We start from the raw sequence: 25279 nt of genomic DNA, 5'->3' as shown, positions 1-25279 counted from the left end.
GCCAAAAACTTGATGTCGTGCGAGGTGTACGTGAAATACTATATATTTTTGATACGAAAAGCGATACAAATTACACAAGTTTTAATTATTTACAGATGGGATATACCTAAACCTTGCTACAACACTATAGGTAGTGTACCTAATCGTAGAGTAGTATAGTTTTTAGTAAGTCCGGTTCGTTCCACAGGGAGACGACTTATTTTACACTATATTTTAAACAACTATATTTGTACAAAATATATATTTTTATATATAATAATAATAATATAAAAGGGGGTTTACCGTTTAATGACCGGTTTGTCGATTTTATATTTTAAGTCACAATTAAAACCTAATGAAAAATATAAATGACGATAATTTAAGTGCGATAATTAAAAGTGCAATAAATAAAATGATAGTAAATAAAAATGCGATAATTAAAAGTGCAATTAAATATGAAATAAAGGAATTATGCTTATTTAAACTTCCATAATCATGATGTTTGACGTGTTGATTTTTAGTTTATTTCCATGGGTTAATTATCCTTTGTCCTGGATTATTTAATATATCCGTCTGGTTTTTGTCCATAACAATCCATCAGTCATAAATATAAAATGCGAGTGTCCTCGTCAAATTATCCTTATACCCGAAGTCAAATATTCCAACTAATTGGGGACTTAAACTGTAACAAGGTCTTAATACTTTGTTTAATAATTACACCAGGATATCGACTGCGTGTAACCCAAGGTTTTAATACTTTGTTATCAATTATGCCAAGTGTCCTTGTACATAATTTCACCCCTGTTTTAATAATTCTAATGACTATTAATTCATTCCCATGTCCGGTTAAATGAACGATTATTCGTACATATAAATATCCCGCCCATCATGTCCGATTGAGTGTATATGGTTATTTATAGGTACGTCCAATTGTAATTCTTTATATTTAAATTAACAAACTATCATTTAGTTAAACAAATATAAAGCCCATTAATAGCCCATAGTCTAATTTCCACAAGTGTCGTTCTTTTGTCCAAACCCCAATTATGGTACAAAGCCCAATTACCCAATTTTAGTATTTTAGCCCAACATCATGATTACTTCGTCTTAAATAAGCATAATAATAACTTAAGTACGAGACATTAATTTAAAAAGGAGAACATAGCTTACATTGATTATTTATCGCGTAGTGTTACACGGACATTTGCATAACCCAAAACTAATCTAATATAAAACTATACTATACTATATATATAATATATATATATATATATATATATATATATATATATATATATATATATTATTACAGAGGAGTATTATTTATTTTTTATGTATAAAACTCGGTAGAAGCTCGTTGAATTTATAAGAAATTTTGATCCTGATGTGCTCCGCGATCGTGGAGGTTTAAGCCTTCAGAGCTCCGCGAGTGCGGAGGTCCGAAATCCAGCTCACAAATTTTTGGCCATTTGCTTGTCGACGTTTTATTTAAATATATATAATATATAAATTATTTATATAATTATTTAAATATTATATTATATTCTTGTGCATAGTTGACTCATAATTTTTAGCCCGTTGCGTCGGGCGTTGATAGTTGGCTCAGGTCCCGGTTCTGGATTTCAGAACGTCCTTTCGTATAATTTAATATCTTGTACTTTGCGTTCCGCAACTTGTACTCTTGTCATTTTTAGACGTTTCTTATCAATAAATTGAACCACTAGGATTGTATCTTGTACATTTGAGCTTTTTGGACGTTTTTGTCTTTAAATCTTCGTTTTTGCCTTTTGTCTTCGCACCTATTTATTTAAACGAATATTACTTGAAAATAGAACAATTGCAACTGAAAACTTTACATATCGAAAGGATATTGCGCCTAAATATATGTTCATTTGGAGCACTATCACCTACCCATTAAAGAAATTTCGTCCCAAAATTTGATTGGGATCGTCATGGCTGACAATAGGTATGTTTTCATGACACATACGAGCTGATAATTAGAGTTTTATCATCATTGAGTAATATAGATAAAACAATTTAATTTTGTGAAAGTACTAGTGAAGTTATCACAAAAGGTTGAGATAAAGATTTAACCTTTGACGTAGTCACGGTGGATTTCCGGATTTCAAGGAATCTAAAGATAATCCTTGAAATCTATGAAAGATTTGATTCTCCGGTAATCAAGGAAATTATGATCCTCTTTGATTAATTGCGGTAATGTGCCTCGATTGCTATGTATGATATTTCGCTATAAATCAACCTCTTCTGTTCCATTATTTTCACCACTTCTTTACTTTCTTCTTCAATTCATACTTCCAAAGATTGTGAAAAATGCTCAATCCAGTTCTGATTCTTGATATTTTCCTAACTATCGCATCTGTCATTCTTCTTTTCCATTTACCACCAGAGGAATTTATTCACTTCTACTATTACCTCGGGGTTATATTATTTCTAATTCTCCCGTGTCTTTATCTTGCTATTCGCATAGATATACACGGTTTGTAATTTCTGTGTTGTTGTCGGGCTTTATATTTTCCTTTATATTTTGGAGTTCCATGCTTTTGTTTCTTCTTCCCGACTTCAAGTCAAGCGAATAATGGTCCAGAATTTGTAGGTAGGGAGTTTCGAATGATCATAATATACAAAGTAGAAAGGAAAGTAATAGCACGATTTGATTTGTTAAATTACCAGAATATCCGAAAAAGACCGAATCATCAAGAAAAATATTTTCTTGATAGTTTAGAGGTTAAATAGAATGAAAGAGTTATGTAACATGGTTCATGATGAGGGTATGATCTATGAACCTTTATCACGTTCCATTAGAAACTCACCATGACTTACTGTAATATAATCACATTGATCAAGTGTCATTATATTATACTAACTCCTGCTTCAATTCCCAACACTACTTCAAAAACATTCATATTTTAAATTTCGAATTTTTCATAGATTTAGAAACTAAAACAGTTCCCTTTATGACGTAACACAGATAGCGCGAAGAGATAAATAATTTCGGATAATAATAGTTATGAAGATATCTTTAGAAATATCGAGGATATTTATAATGAAAGATACGATGATACCTTAGAATTTCTAATATCGAAAGATGATAAAGAAGATTTGTCCGTAAAAGTTTAGAGTCATGAGCAAGGTATTTGTTAATGACTTCATCAGACGCTGAATCATTTGGATTCTTTGAAGGCAGGTTTAGTCTTTGTGATTTGTCCACAGCTTCCTTCATGGTTTGCTCAATCCGTTTTCCAGTTCCAAATCTGAACTTTTTCAACACACCACTCTTTATTATCAAACTTTTGGCCATTAAGACCATTTACAGTTTTGCTGCTTTATCAGCATTCAAAGTTATCATAACCGAATCGTCGGTTATCAATCCGAGGTGTTTTCAAGAGTTTAAGGGTTTGAATGAAGATTGTAATTGTCAAGATACATATGATGTTTTAGAATTTTGAATGATACAAATATTTTTCTGGGTTTTATGATTAGAAGTGATGTTCTAGTACAGTTTTGAAGTCAAAGTATAGCCTTGAAAGTTGTAGGGACCTAAGAGTGATGTCTTCTGTTAAATTTTGACTTGGATTTTGATTTGTCAAAATCAGAATATATAATCGAATTTGGATGAGAATGGTTGTTCTGATTTCTATGAAAGAATGTATATTGTTGTGAAAGTAGTGAATATATTTGATGATTGCTGAATCAGATTCGAAGAATGTAACATATTATTTGTGAATTTATATATCTTTTGGGTATTACCTACCCGTTAAAAGTTTCACAAATAATATTTTGTACAAGAGATTTTTATTACAATTTTTATGAAAATATTAGTATGTATATTTTCTTCAAATGTAATACAGATTTAATGAGTTAATATCATATTAAGCTCATTTGATTTTCAGCAGGAACTAGAAATGAATAATCTCTAAAACATTAGAGATTACATAATCTTCGCGGAGTATTTCACTAATGTAATCAATACTTCATTATTCAGTTTTATTGATATTTCATCGGTGAATCATGTTGGTGCTCATGGAACTCTTGCTAACTTCGCAAGGTACGAATGATGTTTTCTAGAAAGTTTTGAATACATCGAAGATGAAAGTGTAAAATCAAACATATAATTGAATAATATACTTAGTTTATTATGAAACGGAATTCATTAAGTTAAAACGGAGATTAGAGTTAATGATTTTTTTAAGTCATTAACGAAGGATGTACATCATAGCATATTAGTAATATTAATTAACCGAGTAGTACTTACTCCCAAAAATTTCATGCATAATAGCTTAGTACAAAAATATATATTATGGTTTTCAAAATTCATATATATAATATATAAATTCTTCGGAAATAATGAGTTAATACTTCATAACACGTTATTTTAATATACCCATTGATGATTGTGTAGTCGATATCATCGATGGTTGTGTAGACGGTGTAGCTTGTGGTGATACAGGTGTTGCTGGTGTTGGTGATACTGATGGTGACGCTGGTGGTACTACCGGTGGCGCTTGTATAACAAGTCTAGCTTGTAAATCACGCACCATTCTTGTCAGGGTTTCTACTCTTCCTTCTATCATTTTGGTCCACTTATCTGACTTATGGTTAAGGCTAGAATAGATAATCTCTAAGACGTTAGAGATTACATAATCACCGTAGAATATTTCTCCAATGAAGTTATGAATCAATACTTCATCGGTTATTGTTGTTGGTAATCCTTGGTATATATGGTGCGTATGACGTTGATGCTCGAGGTACAGATTGTGATGTTGAGGTGTGTGATGCGGACGTTGTTGTTAGTGGTGGTAATGGTACTGTTGGTGTTGATGATGGTGGTATTGTTGATGCCGGTGATGCTACTGGTGCTTGTAACCTGTGCACCATGTTTTCCAAAGCCACTACCCGAGCGCGAAGCTAGTTGACTTCTTCTATTACACCGGGGTGGTTGTCGGTTCGGACGAGCGGATGAATAAGATCTAGAATTTGAGATAGTATATAATCATGACGAGATACTCTGGAAATGAGAGAGAAAATGGTATTACGAACAGGTTCGCCGGTAAGTGCTTCAGGTTCCTCGCCAAGAGGGGAATGTGGTGGATGGAAGGGATCGCCATCTTCTTGTCTCTAATGATTAAGTTGACTATGAACCCATCCCCAATTCATCCAGAATAGATTATGACTAATTGGCTGGTTCATTTCGGTCACACTGCTTTCGGAGCTCGAGTGAAACTCTATATCGGAATAGTTGTCGGAATCTAATGAATTTGAACTAGATACGTGATCCATCTTGTATAATCAGGGAATTGCTTTTTTTTTTTTTTTTGATATGAGATAGATTATAGGATTTAGATTGATATTCTTCAATACATAATTTACATATGTATATATAATACCAAAATTCCATAAATCACGGAGGAAATCTTCGGGAAGTGTAAGACAGAGTTTACTGTAACAGAAATGCTTAAGATATTAAATTTGTCTATACACTATCTATGCAATAAATGCAGTATGATGTGTCTAGACTAAAAATGATAAGTATGTAATTTCTGACAAGAAATGATAAGCAAAACTCGGTAAAAACAGATACGGTCATAGTCCTGACTCACTAATGCATCTTAACAATTACCAGTTAAACACACTAATGAAAATTCTGGTTCCCTATGACCTCAAGCTCTGATACCAACTGTGACGACCCGCCAAAATCGCTATTGACGCGGTACATTATTCATTGATTTCATAGTGAGGTACTGACCTCTACATGATACGTTTTGTAAACATTGCATTCTTTTGAAAAGGTACACCATAAATGAATATCCAAGGTTTTTGACGTTTGATGATTTCTACATATAGACAATCACCGTAAATAATAGTTTACAATACTACATCCGTTGATAATGCAGTCAAAATAAGATACATGGTGATGATTTTGTGAATGCAACGTTTTCTTGAATAAAGCATGTATGACTCCATGCACATAGCTTGTATAACATATAAGAAAACAGCGGAAGACTTCTAGGAACCTGAGAATAAACATGCTTAAAAGTGTCAACACAAAGGTTGGTGAGTTCATAGTTTTAATGTTGCACATAATCTGTATGTAAAGGTGGATCACAAGATTTCAGTTGTTTCATCCATAAACGCTTATCAAAATATTCTACAAGATTGAGCACCCTGGTAACTAAACTTTAACGTATATATAATAAGTACCACTGTTTTAACATACATGCAACCAACATGTACAATACACGCAAACCAACGTGTACTAAACTCAAATAGCATACATCTGTTTTATAGTTCAGGCTAGGGTTTCTATACCTGGAACAGACGGGGATGTCAAGTCCTATGGATCCATATACCACTATTCGCGCCCACCAGTTCTTATAACCGGCAGTTACTATTTACCAAAGCTAAGGGATTTTCGGTTCAAACTCGGTGTAGAATTTAGTATGTACTTGTATCCATTGCGTTTAAAATAAAGTGTATATATTCTCAGTCCAAAAATATAGATTGCAAAAAGCAATTAAAAATGGAGCATATGAAATTCACCTTAGCAGCACATAAGGTCATTCACCGAAATGTTACCGAAACTCGGAATGCAAAATAACCGTAGATCTCAACCTAGAGAACATATGTTGGTCAATACATGTCTAACAAGCTAGGTCGAGTCATAGTGTATCACAATCCTAATGCTCGAGACCGACATGCAAAAGTTAACAAAAGTCATCTCAAAAGTTAACCTGACCCAATATGATCTTTAAATCTATACATGTTTATTATATTAATATAAGTCTTGATAATTGAACGAATTTATAGTTTATCAAACTCAAAATATTATTTATTTCAGGAGCTATATTATATTTGAATTATCATGGCAACCGAACATATTTTATTATTTCACATAGTTTTCCAATACTCGTAAAATCAGGTTATAGTGTTTATAAAGCTTTAAAACATGATAAGACAGTCAACTTTGACAATTGATCAACAAAATAAAACGTGCCTTATATAGAAATTCATTTACTCGATTAATAATATAGAAAAATCCAATCTATCAATCTCATAGACAAGTTATTTAAATATTAATTTACAGTTTCAAACGCAATTTCAATTAACGTTAACCATAATTCAGTTGACCATATCTTTTAATCCGTTCATCGAAATCACGCGATTTGTAAATGAAAAGTTATTAATTTTTCGATAGCTTTCCAACGACATGCATATCATATACTTTATATCAATAGCATATGTATCAAATTCGTGATTCATCATAAACTATCTAACGACAAAATTAAAGCATACAAGCATGCATAAAATACTCGAGCACTAGACATAGATCATACACTATTAATATATAAAAGATAATATATGAATGCTCACGTATCAATATTGTGATTCAATATTGCGGAAAAGTCTGTCGACGCAACGGAAATGATAAACGCTAGGTTGACTTGCGAACAATACCCATGAACATTACCCATAACCTCCATAGCTATAACCCATAGTTTCCTTAACTCTATCCCGCTCGAAAAGTTTGTTTTGAAATCATTTAGGCATAACCTCGTCGTAATATTTTATGTATAATAATACTCCTAACTATAAAATTAATAATAATATTAATCTTAATTATAATATATATATATATATATATATATATATATATATACCTTGAGAGAGATTGAGATCGAGAGAAATAAGTGAGCCAGAGAACCAGAATTCGATTTGCATTTATACAACTTTCCTGAATCTGATGCACATGCGATCGCATGGGCTTTCAATGCAAATGCCATGCGATCACATGGCCTGCCTGGACAGCTCACTTTGGTTTGTTTTCTTGCTTTTCGACATATTATATATATATATAATTTATATTAATTATATATATATATATATAAATATTATATTATATTCATGTGCATAGTTGACTTATAATTTTAGGTCCGATAACTTGTACGTTGAAGCTCGACTTATGTCCCGGTTCCGGTTTTTAAAACGTCCTTTCGTATGCTAAGAAAACTTGTACTTTACGTTTCGTGATTCGTACCTTTGTCAAAATATAGTCTTAAATTATCAATAAACTATATTACTCAAAGTGTATCTTGAACTTTCGAGTGTTTTGGTCATTTGTTTCTTTAAATCATTTTCTCGTTATTTATCAAAGTATATTTAATAATATTGTTTTAAATCAAAACGTTTTATGACCAATATAATATTATATTTGATCACTTTGTAAAATATATATTCAAATTACGTTATTTAAACAAAACATTTTAACAATCAATTCCTATTATATCTAAAACGTTTTCGCATGTTTGAAATTAAATCAATCAAATATTATAAAATTTGGTTCTCCATTAACTTTTGTCTAACTTTCATTAATTGACACTTTGTTCTTACTTGCAGATCATTTTACCATTTATTCCATATACCGTTAAAATGAAACGATTTCTTAAATCAACGTGGACCTCACAACAGAGGCTCGTAAGCATATCACAATGTATCTGATAATTCAATCATTTGATATTATCTTTTAATTCCTTCGATAAATATGTTAAACATATATTGAAACAAATACGTTCATGTAAAGTATTATACATCAAACATTTTGTTAACGTTTTCAATTTATAATATATATATATACATATTCATATCCATTTATATAATCGCTCGTGAATTGTCGGAATCTGGTTGAGATTAAATGAATACATGAACATAGTTCAAAATGTTTGATATTTAACTTAACAGACTTTGCTTATCGTGTCGGAATCATATAAGATTAAGTTTAAATTTGGTCGAAAATTTCCGGGTCGTTACATTTGCCTTAGAGTTTATCAAACATAGTACTTTTAGTTTAATGTCGGTTAAATTTAGCTTTGACTATAGTTTGACTTTAAATAAGATTAACGCCCATTCGTCTTTTTAGTTCTTTTTCTATACGATTTATTATTAGGAGAGTTTACAATAATCTCACAATTAATTTGGTTAATAATATCATAATTGTCACTCTCCTATTTTTAAACCCTTAATTTTCTATTTCAATTATTGATTTGTGTTCATGTTTAATGGTTGTTTTACGGTAAAAGAACTAATTTTTCGCAGGAGAGTCTTGCGAACCCGAGGTCCAAATATTGCCGGAAAATGCTTGTGACTGCGTAAGTTGGTCCGAGACAGGGATGGATATCACGGCTTCAAATTGGTCGACCATAGTGTTTACGTACGTTATCTCGGTGAGTTTATTGGCAATTGTTCCCACATCGTGTAGGTCCGGTGCAGAACCCGTGTAGGACCCGTTCTGAACCATTCTTATCTGAAACGTTATTGTTCATGAATTATTACATGAGCACAGTATGGACCATTATTGACATACACTATTATACTCGTGGACTAAAACCAATATGATCAAGTACATATACCCACGTTTATTTACTACCAGTACACAAGAAAATAATTTGCAGCAAACAAAACAGGTTTTTGAAACATGTCGACTTTGTTAACAGCAGTGAGCGGTTCATCAACCAGAAACTCACGATGGTCTCTTGCCGGAACGACAGCTCTAGTCACCGGTGGTACACTTGGGATAGGTCAGGCTGTGGTCGAGGAATTAGCGGAGTTAGGTGCGACGGTACACACGTGCGCACGCAACGAGACTACACTTAATCAGCGATTACAAGAATGGTCTGCAAAAGGTTTTAAGGTCACTGGATCTGTTTGTGACGCAAGTTCTCGTACTCAACGTCAACAGCTTTTAGAGAAAGTATCATCCATTTTTAATGGGAAGCTCAATATTCTAGTATGTTCTTTTCACAAATTAATTATTACTACCATATATACTAATATCAAACAAAATTTCAATCGTTTCATTCGTTTCATTCTTTGGTACATGTAGTTTTTGCCAACGGAAAATTATGTCATATATACTAATATCATACAAAATTTTAGTCTATCTCATTCTTTGGTACATGTAGTTTTCGCCAACGGAAAATTATGTAAAGTGAGCTATACATAAGAGATAGAAGATGTAAATATATATGGTTAAAAATACCATATATAATAACTAGGAGGGCTAAAGTGTCATATCTTAATTCAACATAATAACTCTTAGATAAAACCCACCCAACTTTATGACGAGATTTATCTTTTTTTCCGCTGCGATTTAGGTTTCATCGTTATCACCATTAAACTCGAATTAATTTCACGAACAAAATGCAACTAGCTATATCTGAAACGGATATCTTTTTTTATGAAAGAAAACATTATACGTAGTATATAATAATCAAACCCAACTAATTATATCAATTAGATATTTAGAGCAAGTCGTAAGATTATGAATTTTTAAGAGAAAAGACCTGAGTTCAAGTCCTCATGCCCCTTTTTCTTTCTTTTTGTTTGCAACTTTTTATCTCAGTTCTCGCTCAACATTATGTATATATGTAAACATGATGTTATGGTTATGTTTCCTTATTTATGCGATTTTTCCGGCATTAAAAACGTGGAGTCCATTAGGTATATTAGGTACTGGTCATGTGTTTCCAAACATACCTGTAGCAACGCGTTTTTAAATCTATAAACACATAACGCTACGTTGAAATTCGAAAAGCCCCGCCGCATCGCGTGGGCCGGTAATTTTCTAGTTGATATTATTTGCAACATAAATTGAGTACGTGTAATGTAGCTCAACTGGTAGTGGTCTGTCTCTCTTAATGAGAGGTCAGGAGTTCGACTCCGCTTAGCTGCAACATCAGGGGCGTATCTAAATGTATTGGTGTGGGTCAAAGGACCCCACTACTTTGAAAATTTTTTATACGATGTATTGTTCAAATTGTATAGGACACCACTAAATTTAACTATAGAACCCCATATATTTTTAAAAATTAAGGTTTTTAGAGGTAAACAACCACTAAAATTCCCTAAAATTCCCTTCAAATACGATTAACTTTAGAAGAAAAAAATTAGGACCCCATTGGGTTTTCATCCTGGATTCGCCACTGTGCAACATTGTACTCAATGTTATCCCTGGCCTGAAGTATTCAGCCATATCATTTTCGCTTAGTGTGGGGTAGCGGGGAGGGGTTTTAACGGCCATGCCTTCGAATTGGTCCGGGTTTCCTCCAAACCGGTTAAATCCCTCTAGGTGATCTCAAAAAATTGAGTGTAAACCCCCATTCTTGTAAATAATAATAATAATAATAATAATAATAATAATAATAATAATAATAATAATAATAATAATAATAATAATAATAATAATAATAATAATAATAATAATAATAATAATAATAATAATAATAATAATAAAATTGAGTATGTGTTTAGTGGTACGAGTGTTAATTAAGCTTCTAACTCTGACTAGATTCATATCTATACATTATTATAAAGCGTGTGACAATAATCTTACGTGGCAACTTCTGAATTAATCTGAATTAAATTTGCACACGTGTCATTTTCTCAATTAAACTAAATTAAATAATATTAACTCCCTAAAATAACTCTTTCCTTAATTTTCTAAGTTTGTTGATATTCTATTCAATTATCTATTTTAATATTTTAGTTTCCATTTTTACATAATAATAATAATAATAATAATAATAATAATAATAATAATATAATAATAATAATAATAATAATAATAATATTATTATTATTATTATTATTATTATTATTATTATTATTATTATTATTATTTATTATTTATAATAATAATAATAATAATAATAATATTATTATTATTATTATTGTTATTATTATTATTATTATTATTATATTATTATTATTATTATTATTATTATTATTATTATTATTATTATTATTATTATTATTATTATTATCAAGTTCCCTTATCAAACGTAGTTCCAATTACTTAATCGGCCACCTCAATTTATAGATAAAATCTTCTAACTATTATAAGTTTACTAAACGCCTTTTATATTATTATTATTATTATTATTATTATTATTATTATTATTATTATTATTATTATTATTATTATTATTATTATTATTATTATTATTATTATTATTTTATTGTTATTATTATTATTATTATTAATATTAATATAGTTATTATTATTATTATTTACATGTTCTTAAATTTTAAGCTTTTATTATTTCATATACGAAGTAAATATCGTTACTTTTTAAAAAAAAAAAATTATTTACATTAGATTCTATACATTATAATATAATTAAGACTAACTACAACTAATATTTTAAATTTATTTTTTAACTGCACGGGCTCAAAACCATATACTTTCTTTGAAGATGATCACTCGATCATTTCAATTTATTTATAATTTGGTTTGTCAATATTGGATGATGATCATGATGTTTTTAAAATTCAGTCATCGGTTTTTAAGTACCCTAATCATTCAATACTATTACACGTATACTTTTTCGTTCATTAACAGTCGTGCAACGTATGAGTTATTTACATTTGAGAAAATATGATATCGTACGACTTCAAGCTTTAATTATTACTCATTAAATTTAATATTTTAATTATTAAAGGCTACTATATTTATATTTTTAAATAAACAATATGTCACATAAATGAGCTCATAATCTATGCGTTAGTTAATGTTTTCGATACAAAGATTATTAGTAATAAACGATTTTATCATAATTATGATATATATTTGATAAATATCAATAGTGACGTTATGGATTACTAATTTATACAACTGTCATGCAATGACGGCCACACGTGAGTATTCAATACTAGCACTTTTGATGTATATATTATTAGTAATAAATGATTTTTTCATTGTAAGTGTATTATATACTTGATAAAATATCAATATTAACGTTTTTGAATAGTAATATGTACAATAGCCGTGCAACGCACGGGCTCATAAAACTAGTTTATTTTATATAGAATAAAAGCTTACCTGTATGTAGGAATCAAAACAAATATGTATTCACAAATATCGATTGGACTTTGAAACAACTTTCTATAAATAGCCATATTGGACTTTGAAACAACTTTCTATAACAAGCCAAACATAAAAACAAAAACGTGGAAACAAACTAGTATTATCAATGTACTACCAGCGTCAACGGTGCTAAAAAATTAATGCCCTGAGTGAATCAATAAAAAAAATGGCCATCTAAATTATAAATAAAGAATACACTAGTTGATACAATGATCGGTACTAGTGGCGAGTTTAGTCTTTAACCCGTGAGGTTACGAAACACTACTGGTTTGAAAATTTTGTGTATAAAATACTCTTTAAAATGTAGGACACCACTAAATTTAACTACATGACCCCATATTTTTTTCGAATTTATAGCTTTTCCTTTAAACTGTATATAGGATACCACTAAATTTAACTAGTCGGACCAATATATATTTCGATTTTGTAACTTTTTTTTGAAGGCAAACAACCATTAAAATAGGATTCAAATATAATTAGTACTGAAAAAATTTTTGAACCCCACTGAATTTCGATCTTGAAATCGTCACTGTTTGGTACTAACTTTATTTTGACTTTATCTATCAAATTTCATGCTTGAACTATATATATATATATATATATATATATATATATATATATATATATATATATATATATATATATATATATATATATATATATATATATTTTTAGATCGGCTCGTTAGTTGTTAGACACACTCACACAACCACACAGGAGGAAACCGCGGACCCTTAACTGGCATCAATTGGCAGACAGCCAGGAATTCCACAGAAAACCCCCTTGGTGAGGCTCGAACCTGAGACCTCCCACTGAGGCTCGGTCCAAGCACCGGTACCGTTGAAGCAATGCTACGTTGGTTTGAACTAAATATATATGTTAGAGGTTTTTCAAGAACTACTCCTTTCTTCTTACAAGTAGACGACACAATTATTTATAGTCTTCGGTAGGTTGTTGGCGGCTGTGTTATGGTAGCGTGCGGTGTTTTCCCGCTCCTTTTCCCCGATTCATGCAGGTTTGGGGACTTCTGGTACCGTCGGCTTGTGAGCTTTTAGAAATGGTTTTAGTGTAGTCGGTTCATAGGTTTACTATTGTTATAGTCGTCTCGTTTACTTCTTAGTTGTTAAATGTTTTCACGTTGTTGGTGGATTCATTTATTTTGGCTAATGTTGAATACGACTCATTTGTTTGTTTACTTGTGAATTGGTTGTACTTGTTGGAAGATTTGATAATGTTATCATTTTTTTTTTCTTTTTATCTTAAAAGAGAGTAGAGGAGAAAATTTACATTAAACACCAAACAAATGACAATGCTAAAAGTAACATAGAATCGTTTCCTGTAGATAAACAATGTTGGGACGAACAACTTCAAGTTTGTTACAACAGAGTGGACAGCCGAAGATTACTCGATGGGGATGGCGACTAATTTGGAGTCTTGTTACCATATATCTCAACTTTCACATCCACTTTTAAAGGCTTCGGGAAATGGTAGTATTGTCTTTATTTCCTCTGTTGCAGGTCTTGTTAACATTTCTTGTGGTTCAGTTTACGCAGCCACTAAAGGTCTGTTAAATTTTTGTATATTTTCTTAGCCAATTAAATTAAATTTGTCAATTTAACTTTGATTTGGTTTTTAACATATATACAGCTGCGATGAATCAGCTTGCAAAGAATTTCGCATGCGAATGGGCACCAGATAAGATTCGGACTAATAGTGTAGCTCCATGGTTTACTGAAACCCCTCTTGTCGTACCTGTAAATATGATTTTCATTAAGTTGTTCTTGTCTATTTCATTCTACATAATTATAACTGCATTTCATTTGAAGTTGATGCATGAGAGATTCATTTTTGTTTTGTGCAGTGGCTGAGTGAGGAAGTGAACTTGGATAAAGTGGTGTCTAGAACACCGCTAAAACGGATTGCAGAAACAAATGAAGTGTCATCACTTGTTGCATTCCTTTGCTTACCTGCTGCTTCATACATTACAGGACAAACAATTGCTGTTGATGGAGGATTCTCGGTTAATGGTTTCCCATGACTGCTCACTACAGTGCAACTTCATAATAATTTGTTTAACGTTCAAAATGCTTGTTTTGGCTGCTTCTTTATATGTTGTTGTAAGCAACCATTAGTAATGATCTGCTGTCAATTTAAGATCATTATCTTTTCTCATTTCTGTATTTGACATTCTGTCTATCATAAACATGTTATCTTAGTCTTTGGATGTTCATGTTAATGCTACTAAAATATTATGCATATGCACGTGTGTGTGGGTTAAACTAAGTAAGGGGTGCGTTTTGATTGCCTTTAAATTGAACGGTTAATGTTGCACTATTCAACATTCAATGTGTTTGTTAGTGATATTTGAATGACAAATGATGTTGTGTCGTTCAAAAATCTCTGTTTAACCATTTAGAGTTGAAATACTATCTTTACCATTCAACACCTCTATTTCCTTTAATATACTTCTTAAATTATATCTAGAAAATTTATCAATCAATTATATTCATTTCATTTATTTATTTGAAAATTAATACATTAATTTTAGATCATTCATAGAGCTTATTTAGAATGATTATCAAACAATCTTTTCAATTTTAAAACATTCAGCGCTTAATCATTATATATCAAAAGGCACCCTAAGTAGCGTATATGAAACGTATATGAATATAAATAAAGAATATATAAGTTGTAAAAGAGATAGAGTTGTACCACGGTATTGACATGAAAGAATCCTCGGGCTCCAGTAGATGATCTTGGCTTGGTATTGAGGAAGGGTGTTAAAATGTTAAATGTTTTCAGAAGTTCAGTATGGAATGATTTTATCTCTTGAACTTATTTGTGGTTATTCTAGACATTTTCAGGTTTGTTACAATTTCTCCAAAGCTCAAGGACTGGAAGTGTAATTCTTTTGAAGATGTCTTGGACTTGATTGCTGGGCTAGAGATTGCTAATGGACTGCTGCTATCTTAATTTATTAATTGGCTCTCTAAGCCCACATGGAAACCGACCTCTTTATTGATCCAACCTATATAAACACCTAACTTCTTGTTAGGGTATGATCAATTCATTCGGTTCACCATCTGATCAGTTTTTCTCTCATATTTCAAAGCATTGTTTCTTAATTTTCGTCTTCCTGTTTCATCATCTAGATGATCAGAGATTGTAGTAGTGTTTAGTTCTTAATCTTGGCAAGAGTGTTCTTTTCATTGTAATAGTTGCGAGAGTTTCTGGTTGTGTAATCTGATCGATACTTGATTGTTTGGTGATTTAGTGATATTTTGGCTCTTGTGATTGATGATTTATGGTGTTAGTTGTATAATTTCACATGGTATCAGAGCTGTAAGGTTTGATTGTGGTGTTTGATTCGTCTTCTCTTGCAATCCGGTGTTCGAAGAATTTTTAGGGTTTCTTCGTTTTTTGGTTTAATCGGTATTGTTCTGGTTATATTTGAGTTCTATTGTGATCGTGTAAGTGATAGATTCATAGATCTATCATTTGTTGCAGAAAACCCTAATTTTTTCAATTAGGTTTAGGGTTTGGTTGTCTTCTGCTCTTTGGTGCTACTCTTGTTTCTCTTATGTCTTCCGCTGCTTCATAAATCATTCGTGATTGATTGGTTACATCTTAACTCTTGTTTTAGATTATCTGATTGTGTGTTATATTTGTTCTTACTTAAGATTTGCAACCCTGTGCCCAACTCTTGATCCCAAATCATTGAAATTGATGAAAACCTGATCAAGCACAGTTAGTTGTAGATTTTTAAGTCTTACTTGTGCTATATTTGCTTACTGTGTTTTTTCTTGATTTATTCTTTGTATCTGCTTAAATGGGGGATAGTGGTGATGCTACTGGTCCTTTAACCCTAATCAACAAACTTGATTTTGGGGATCCTTTGTATTTGCATCCAAGTGATACTACATCTGGTACACCTATTATTTCTACAAAACTTAAAGGTACTGAAAACTATAACATTTGGAGTAGATCAATGCTTCTTTCATTGGGTACTAAAAACAAACTTGGTTTTATAAATGGATCTTGTGTTAAAAGTACAACTTATGCTACTCTTGCAAGTCAATGGGATAGATGTAACACTGTAGTGTTGTCTTGGATGCTTGGTACTTTATCTGAAGAGTTGTATAATGGTCAAATATTCAGTACTAATGCTTTAGCTGTATGGAATGATTTAAAGGAATTATGATAAGATTGATGGTTCTGTAATCTTTAATCTACATCAAAAAATAAACATTTTAAGAAAAATGATAGTCCTCTATCTGAATATTATCACAATCTTAATAGTCTTTGGAAACAATATGATTCAATGGTGTCCTCACCACCCTGCACTTGTGGTGCTAATGCTTGTAATTGGAATGGGTTTAAATAATAACAGACATAAACTAATGCAGTTCTTAATGGGTTTAAATGATGTTTATATGTCTGTAAGAAGTAATATACTGTTAAGGGATCCACTTCCAGATGTTAAAACTGCTTATGCTATCATTTCAAGAGAAGAATCTCACAGAATTAGTTCTTCAAAAGATACTAATAATAAAACTCAAACATCTGCTTTTGCAGCTGAAGGTCCAATTAACCATAATAATAACAATAATGTGTCCAACTTTAATAACAACAACAGAGGTCCTAATCCAAATTTAAAGTGTAAAAAATGCAATAAAATTGGTCACACAATTGAGAGATGTTTTGAGATTGTTGGATATCCTCCTAATTTCAAGAGAAATTTTAATAATAATCAGAATAAGAACTTTAACAACAATCAAAACAACTTTAATAATAATAATAATAATAATAATAATAATAATAATAATAACTTCAAATCTCTGTCTAATAACCATGCTGCTTCTAATGAAGCAAGCACAAGTGGTTCTTCTCCTATTTCTTTTTCTAATGAGCATATGCTAAAATTTCTCAGTTTAATCAATGATGTTCCAACTTCTGTTCCCACAAGCTCTATGTCTGCTATGGAATGTATTTTTTATAATGGAAGTTCAAAATTTAATTAAACATTAAAACATTCTTCAATTCCAATCTTACACAATCCAAACATATTCACAATGGTTGGATTACCGATCTTGGAGCAAATCAACATATGACTTCATCCAGTAAAGGTTTAGTTAATGTTTTTGATATTTCTAATCTAAATTTAACATTAGGACATCCTAATGGCACTCAAGCTTTAATCAAAGGAATAGGAAATCTTGTGTTAAATAATTTTATAACTTTAAAAGATGTTCTAATTTTTCCAGAATACTGTGTAAGTCTCATGTCTGTTAATAAACTATCCAAACACAATAAACTGATTGTCAGTTTTGATGATACTAAATGCTTTGTTCAGGATTTGAGGGACAAGAAAATAAAAAGGAGGTAAAGAAGAAGGTGGATTATACATCTTTAATAATTTTGAAAATAAATGTAAGGATAATTTCAATGATAATTCTGTAACTTGTGCTGCATCTTCAAATCTGTGGCACATGAGACTTGATCATACTTCTGATCAAGTCTTGCTTGTTCTTAAAAATAAACTTAATCTTAAAACAAGAATTGAAAAAGAACTTTGTGATATTTGTCACAAGGCTAAACAAAGCAGAAGTCTTTTTCCTTTAAGTGATCATAAAACCTCAAGTTTAGGTGAACTTGTTCATCTGGACTTGTGGGGTCCTTTTAAAATTCAAACAAAAGAAGAATTTAAATCTTTTTTAACTGTGGTTGATGATTATTCTAGAGCTGTTTGGGTTTTCTTACTCAAAACTAAGGATGAAGTATTTGAAAATATTGCATATTTTGTGCAACTTATTGAGACACAATTTCAGAAAAAAGTAAAAGTTTTTAGAAGTAATAATGGAATTGAATTTATAAATCATAAACTTACTAATTTTACCAACAGTAAAGGAATCATTTATCAAACCACATATGCTTATACTCCTCAGCAAAATGGTGTTGTTAAGAGGAAACATAGGCACTTGCTAAATGTAGCAAGAGCTCTTATATTTCAGGGGAGATTACCTCTTAATATGTTGTCTGATTGTATTCTAACTACTTGTTATTTAATCAATAGGACTCCAACTGATGTGCTTAATGGAAAGTCTCTTTATGAAATGATTTTTAAATCTGAACCTAATTTCTCTCATTTAAAGTGTTTTGGGTGTTTATGTTTTTCTATTGATTTAAATCCCAAAAACAAGTTTAGTAGCAGGTCAATCAAGTGTGTCTTAATTGGTTTTTCAAATGTCAAGAAAGGTTACAAGTTACTTAGTCTTGAAGATAAAAGTGTTATTTACTCTAGAGATGTGAAATTTTATGAAACTGTTTTTCCTTTAAGACTTAAGTCTACTGCTACAAACAAGGTTTTACATAAACATTTTTCAAATGATTCTTCAGAGGATTCTTCAAATGATTTTACTTATTCTCATTTTTTTGATGATATTTTTAAAAATCACACTTAAAACACTTCACGTCCCAATGATGAAGAGAGAACAAATGATACATGTGATGGCAGTAGTGATAGTTCTCAGGATAATGAGAACAGACCTACAGCAACACATAATAAAGATCAATCTTCAATCCCTGAGGGCAATACTGATTCATTACCTGATAATACTGAACATACAAGTGATGTAAGGAGATCTTCCAAAAGTATTGTTTTTCCAAAAAAATATGATGATTTTGTTATAGATGGAAAAGTCAAATATGGTATTGAAAGAGTTGTAAATTACTCTAATCTGAGTTCTGAAAACTTCTGCTTTGTTTCTAATTTAAATAAAACTCTTGAACCTAAAACTTACAAGCAAGCCTGCACTGATCCCAACTGGGTTGAAGCAATGAATCTTGAAATTGAATCTTTAAATAGAAATCATACATGGGAAATAACTGATCTTCCTAGTGATAGAATTCTTGTTGGTTGTAAATGGATTTACATAATTAAATACAAAGCTAATGGTGAAATAGAGAGGTTTAAAGCCAGACTTGTGGCTAAAGGTTAGTCAAAAAGAAGGAATTTATAATAACCCAAAAATGTTATATTATATAAATAGAAATAATAGAAATAATTTGATATCAGTTTTGGCTTTTTAAGTTTTTAATAGTAACACTTAGACATTAAAAACATATATTTAAATACGGTATAATAAGGTTGATATGATCATTCTGTGCTATCATTTTCATTGGGTTATATGCAAATCCCACTAAGAAACATACCTAATTTATAAATAATAATAATGGGTTAAATGATAATAAACACAATAGTGAGGGAGTCAAAAGTTAGATATACCTAGCTAATCAATCTTATACTTGTCGGCCATATTTAGTTATTGACCAATTTAACAATCATCAAACTTAATAAACCATTATATTTTCCAACTATAGTGAGCTCCCTATTATAATTTATGAATATAAAAAGAGACTGATTGCTAGTACTTAAATGTTAGACAAGCTGGAGTGTCAATAAAAGCACCACCATTTTATTAAATATGTTATCCTCCTTTTTTTGTTTCACCCAGTACACTCGGTCAAGCTATATGTAAACACGTATCTCTTATAATTCTTTGAAAAGTATATGCGGGCTATAAATCAAAGATATATACAGAGATATCATCCTCAAATTCATGCACTCTTTCACCACATATCTGACCAATATACAAACTTAAAGTAATAACATAAAGACGTCTGAAGTTGGTACGCGAACGTGAACAAGAAGTTTTCAAGCTTAGTTTGGTGTAACTCGGTTTTTATTTCAAGGTAAAGCTTTCATAACTAAATTGTTAAGTTATAAATCTTCCTAGTATTCATATCTTATCGAAATGAACCAAAACCACCTAATAAATTATTTTTATCAATGACGAGATGATAAGGTTTCGGGACTTACGAATTTATACCAATACTATACTATATGCTAGGATTTGTAAATTAATACTTTAAATCAAAATTTTAGTGAACTTTAAAGATTTAAAATCTAGAAAAGCTCCTCTGCGCGAAACGAATACGAAGGTGATAAAGATCATCAAAAAATTTATGAGTTTACATATCAATCCGTACAGTATATTCATTTTTACAAATTAAAAATAAATGATGTTTTATTCATGGTTAAGCTCCTAAATACAATTAAATTATTATATCAAAAAGTGTTTCATAACGTATCTAGTGACATTATACTAAAGAATTGTGGTCTAAGTAAATTATGTATTCTAATTAGATTTGGGAAACACAATATTGGAAGAGCAAGTATTAAGAGTGTGGAAGTAGAATTATACAGTTAATTAAATTTGGTTATGTGGATATTGTGGAGAATCCGGAAGACCTAATCGACTTTTACTTATCCAGGTACGGATGTTCGTACTTTCTTTCAGCGTTATCTCATTTGATTATCTCGTTATTTGAATTCATTATTATTTGTTTATTATGATTCTATCTATTTGACATGAACTAAATGAGATTTGATTTATGGTGAAAACATGTATTCGAAATAAAAATGATTTTTTTTGAAAAACTCTGCGGCCTTATTTATTTCTAGCTCTCTTGATTCATTCAATTAGGTTCCATATGTACGGTGAACATAGTTTTGGTGTTGGTTGGTATGTTCACTGTACTACCATAGAACCCTAGTTTGTAGACAGGAGATAGGTATACCGAGTCAACTTCCTGTGGAGGTTACCACAGGGTAGTCATTGTGGTACCAATGGCTTCACACTTACCGTGGCTGTGTGATTCGTCACGGCGTCTCCACTTTCTGTTATTGCTAATGAGAGAGCGTTATGATATGTGGTTCTTGCTCGCGAAGAGCGCTTTATTTATTGTGGGGGCGTATGGATGCATCCTAGGCTATGATATGTGATGATATGATTTTGTAGACGGTCGTGTGATGTAGTGCCATACACACCTTCCGATTAGGGTGACACCTGGAATCGCGACCAGTGTGTGATTGTGATATGTGATACGAAGTATATGATATATGATATGTTCTGGCACCGATGTGTGAAATTATGATATTCTGTTCTGTTAGGTGTACTCGGTATGGACTGACCCTTCTTTACTCTGGCTTTTATTTTTATACTCTGGTGTTGTGGTGATACTCGATGGAGATTTTGAAATTAAAAATATAAATTATTTTTAATCCTTTCACTCTTATATCTTAAATCATTATTACTGCTATTATTATCATCATCCGCGCACTGAGCAATTAGCTCAGCCGCATTTTCTTTTCCTGCGGCAGGTAATCAGGGTAACATGGGATGAGTGAGAGAGTTCAAGACATGATGTTGGCCTAGAGACCTACCTATCTATTTTATAGCTGGACTTGTTTGTGGTTTGAAAAATAATCGATTGAAGATATATTCATGTGTGTATTTCAGACATTCGTTATTGGTGTGACGTTATTATTATGTATTTAATTATGGATTGAAAATGTTAATAATAAATGTGACCTTCCGTTCCTTATTTGGATCGGGGTGTTACAACTAATGGTATCAGAGCCTAGGTTCCCTCTTGTAGTTGCCTTTAGGTTTGACCTGTGAGATTTGGGTAGATAATAGGACAGGATTATGCTTTTCTTATGTTGTACACCACCGTATGCTAATATTTTTTTATCTGTGTCTAACTCTTTCGTTATAGATGCCTCCTCGAAAACGAAACCCTACCAATCGCAATAATGGAACGAATAATAATAATGGCGCACCAAACATCGACCCGACTATCTTAACGGCAGTGAACCAAGCTGTTGCTGCTGCTATTGCTCAGGTTGTTCCACAAGCCGTTGCTGCGGCAATTCAGACAAACTCAACGGTAAATAATGGTGGGGCTGGAGAAAATAACTCACTTGGTAATACTAATGGCGCAATTGGTACCTTACCTACGTATTCGTTACTAGAGAGATTCCAAAAACAAAAACCCGAGTCTTTTCGTGGGGGTAAAACACCTTTAGATGCTGAGAACTGGATTTCACATTTGGAGAAGATATTTGAAGTTCTAGATTGTACTGAAAATCAAAAAGTTCGCATGGCGACATATAAGTTGCAAGGGGATGCAAATCGATGGTGGCAAGCCGTGAAAGCAACAGAAGGAAATGGGTATATAGAGGCCTTAGCATGGCGTGATTTTCTTGATGTGTTTTATAAACACTATTTTCCTATCGCCGACAGAGAAGCGTATAAAAGAGAGTACCTAAATATCTAGCAGAATCTTCAAGAGTCAATAAATGCCTTCATGGAACGTTTCATTAGAGTGGCGGGAATCGCTGGTAGTTCGGCTGGGACTGCAGAAGAACAAGCAGAAAAATTCAAATGGGCCTTACTCTACGAATACAGACGTCCACTTATTAACACTAAGTTTTCCACTGTATCAGAAGTGGCTAATGCTGCCAAAAACCTGGAACTGGAGCGAGCTGACTTTCTCTCGCATAAGGGTGTTGCTGGAAGGAAGAGAGATAGAAATGATAACTATTACGGATCGGGTTCCGACCGTGAAGTTAAGTCTCAGTCAGGGCATCGTGATAATGAGAATAGATCTCGTGGGAGCCAGTTTGGACAGTCTCAAGGTGACCGATCTTATCAGAACAGGGGTAATGGTACTAGTCAAGGAAACTGGCAAAATCAGAAATCTTATCAAAATCGGGGAAATAATCAGAGTCAAGTGAATCAAGGTTCGGGAAGGCGATCGGGTTCCGCTAATAGAAACAACCCAAACCTGATTCCTCTTCCAGTATGCCCAACATGTGGGAATAATCATCCGGGAAGGCCTTGTTACAAAGAAACGGGTGCATGCTTCAAATGTGGTAAGCAGGGACATTTCGCCAGGGATTGTACTTCTCAAATGAATACAAATCAGAAGAATGGGGGAAATGATCAGGGCACTACCAAAGGAAGAGTATTCACTATGACTGCACATCAGGCAGCACAAAATCAAGGTACCGTTTCTGGCACTCTTACTTTAAAAGGTGCTAAGGCTCATGTCTTATTTGATACTGGTGCTACTCATTCTGTTATATCGTTAACATTTGCTAAACGTGTCAATTTGTCTCCTTCTGTGTTACATCCACCTGTTTGTATTTCTACCCCTTTGAGAAATTTCGTGACTATTACATGTGTGTACCTTGATTGTCCTATATCGGTTAATAATAATATTCTCCACGCTCAATTACTTCCTATGGAGATGCATGACTTCGATATTATCTTGGGAATGTATTGGTTGTCTCCACATCATGCTCATGTCGACTGTTATGGTAAACGAATTATATTCAGAGGTGATTCTAAACCAGAGTTTGTGTATCAAGGAATTTCACCAAGTGGGCTCGTGAAAGTTATCTCTGTTATGAAGGCAAGGAAACTAATACGTAGCGGTTGTGACGGGTATCTGGCAGCTATCTATGATGAATCAAAGAAAGAATTCAACATTGACGATCTTCCAGTAGTTAAAGAATTCACAGATGTATTTCCATAGGAACTACCGGGATTGCCACCAGACAGAGAGGTTGAATTTACAATTGACCTTATTCCAGATGCAGAGCCAATCTCTAAAACACCTTATCGAATGGCACCTTTAGAGTTGCTGGAATTAAAAGTGCAGCTACAAGAATTGTTAGATCGGGGATTCATAAGGCCAAGTGTATCACCATGGGGTGCTCCTGTCCTATTTGTGAAAAAGAAGGCTGGGTCTATGAGGTTATGCATTGACTACAGAGAACTAAACCGAGTTACTATCAGAAACAGATATCCTCTACCTCGTATAGATGACTTGTTTGACCAGCTTCAGGGAGCCAAGTACTTCTCAAAGATTGATTTGAGATCAGGTTATCATCAGTTACGGGTGAAATCAGATGATATTCTGAAGACGGCATTTCGTACTCGTTATGGTCATTACGAATTCTTGGTGATGCCATTCGGTTTGACGAACGCTTCGGCTGTCTTTATGGATTTAATGAATCGTGTCTTTCATGATTATCTTGATAAAAATGTTATAGTCTTCATTGATGACATTTTGGTTTACTCGAAGTCAAAGGAAGAGCATGAAGAGCACCTTCGTATCGTATTGGGAATCCTTCGAGAGAAAAAGTTATTTGCCAAATTTTCTAAATGTGAATTTTGGTTGCAGCGCATTTCCTTTCTCGGACATGTGGTATCTGGGAATGGGATTGAAGTTGATCCTGCAAAGGTTGAGGCTATTACAAATTAGCCAAGACCAAGCTCAGTCACGGAAGTAAGAAGTTTCTTGGGTTTGGCTGGCTACTATCGTCGCTTTATTGAGGGCTTTTCAACCTTAGCCTTACCCTTAACACAGCTGATCAAAAAAGGGGTGAAGTTTGAATGGAATGAAGAACGCGAGAAGTGTTTTGAAGAGTTAAAAAAGAGATTAGTTACC

At 32.2% G+C, this 25279-nt stretch overlaps 1 protein-coding gene across 3 annotated transcripts; it reads left to right on the top strand.

Annotated features, from left to right (window-relative positions):
* The first annotated feature begins 9451 nt into the window (after nucleotides 1-9451).
* LOC139892463 (senescence-associated protein 13-like) lies at nucleotides 9452-14954 on the top strand. 3 transcript variants are annotated; one of them, XM_071875563.1, is made up of 4 exons: nucleotides 9452-9778; nucleotides 14259-14478; nucleotides 14564-14661; nucleotides 14757-14954. In XM_071875563.1, the coding sequence occupies exons 1-4, from the start codon at nucleotides 9467-9469 to the stop codon at nucleotides 14952-14954; spliced, it is 828 nt and encodes a 275-aa protein (XP_071731664.1). In that variant the 5' UTR covers nucleotides 9452-9466. The 3 variants fall into 3 exon arrangements, with proteins under 3 accessions (XP_071731664.1, XP_071731665.1, XP_071731663.1); XM_071875564.1 differs by having other exon boundaries at nucleotides 14564-14670; nucleotides 14778-14954; XM_071875562.1 differs by having other exon boundaries at nucleotides 14564-14690; nucleotides 14786-14954.
* The last annotated feature ends 10325 nt before the right edge of the window (nucleotides 14955-25279 follow it).

This window comes from Rutidosis leptorrhynchoides, chromosome 2 (assembly GCF_046630445.1).
Source record: "Rutidosis leptorrhynchoides isolate AG116_Rl617_1_P2 chromosome 2, CSIRO_AGI_Rlap_v1, whole genome shotgun sequence".
NCBI classification, from domain to species: Eukaryota; Viridiplantae; Streptophyta; class Magnoliopsida; order Asterales; family Asteraceae; genus Rutidosis; species Rutidosis leptorrhynchoides.
The sequence above is the reverse complement of the archived record's forward strand: the minus strand, read 5'-3'. Positions and strand labels throughout refer to the sequence as shown.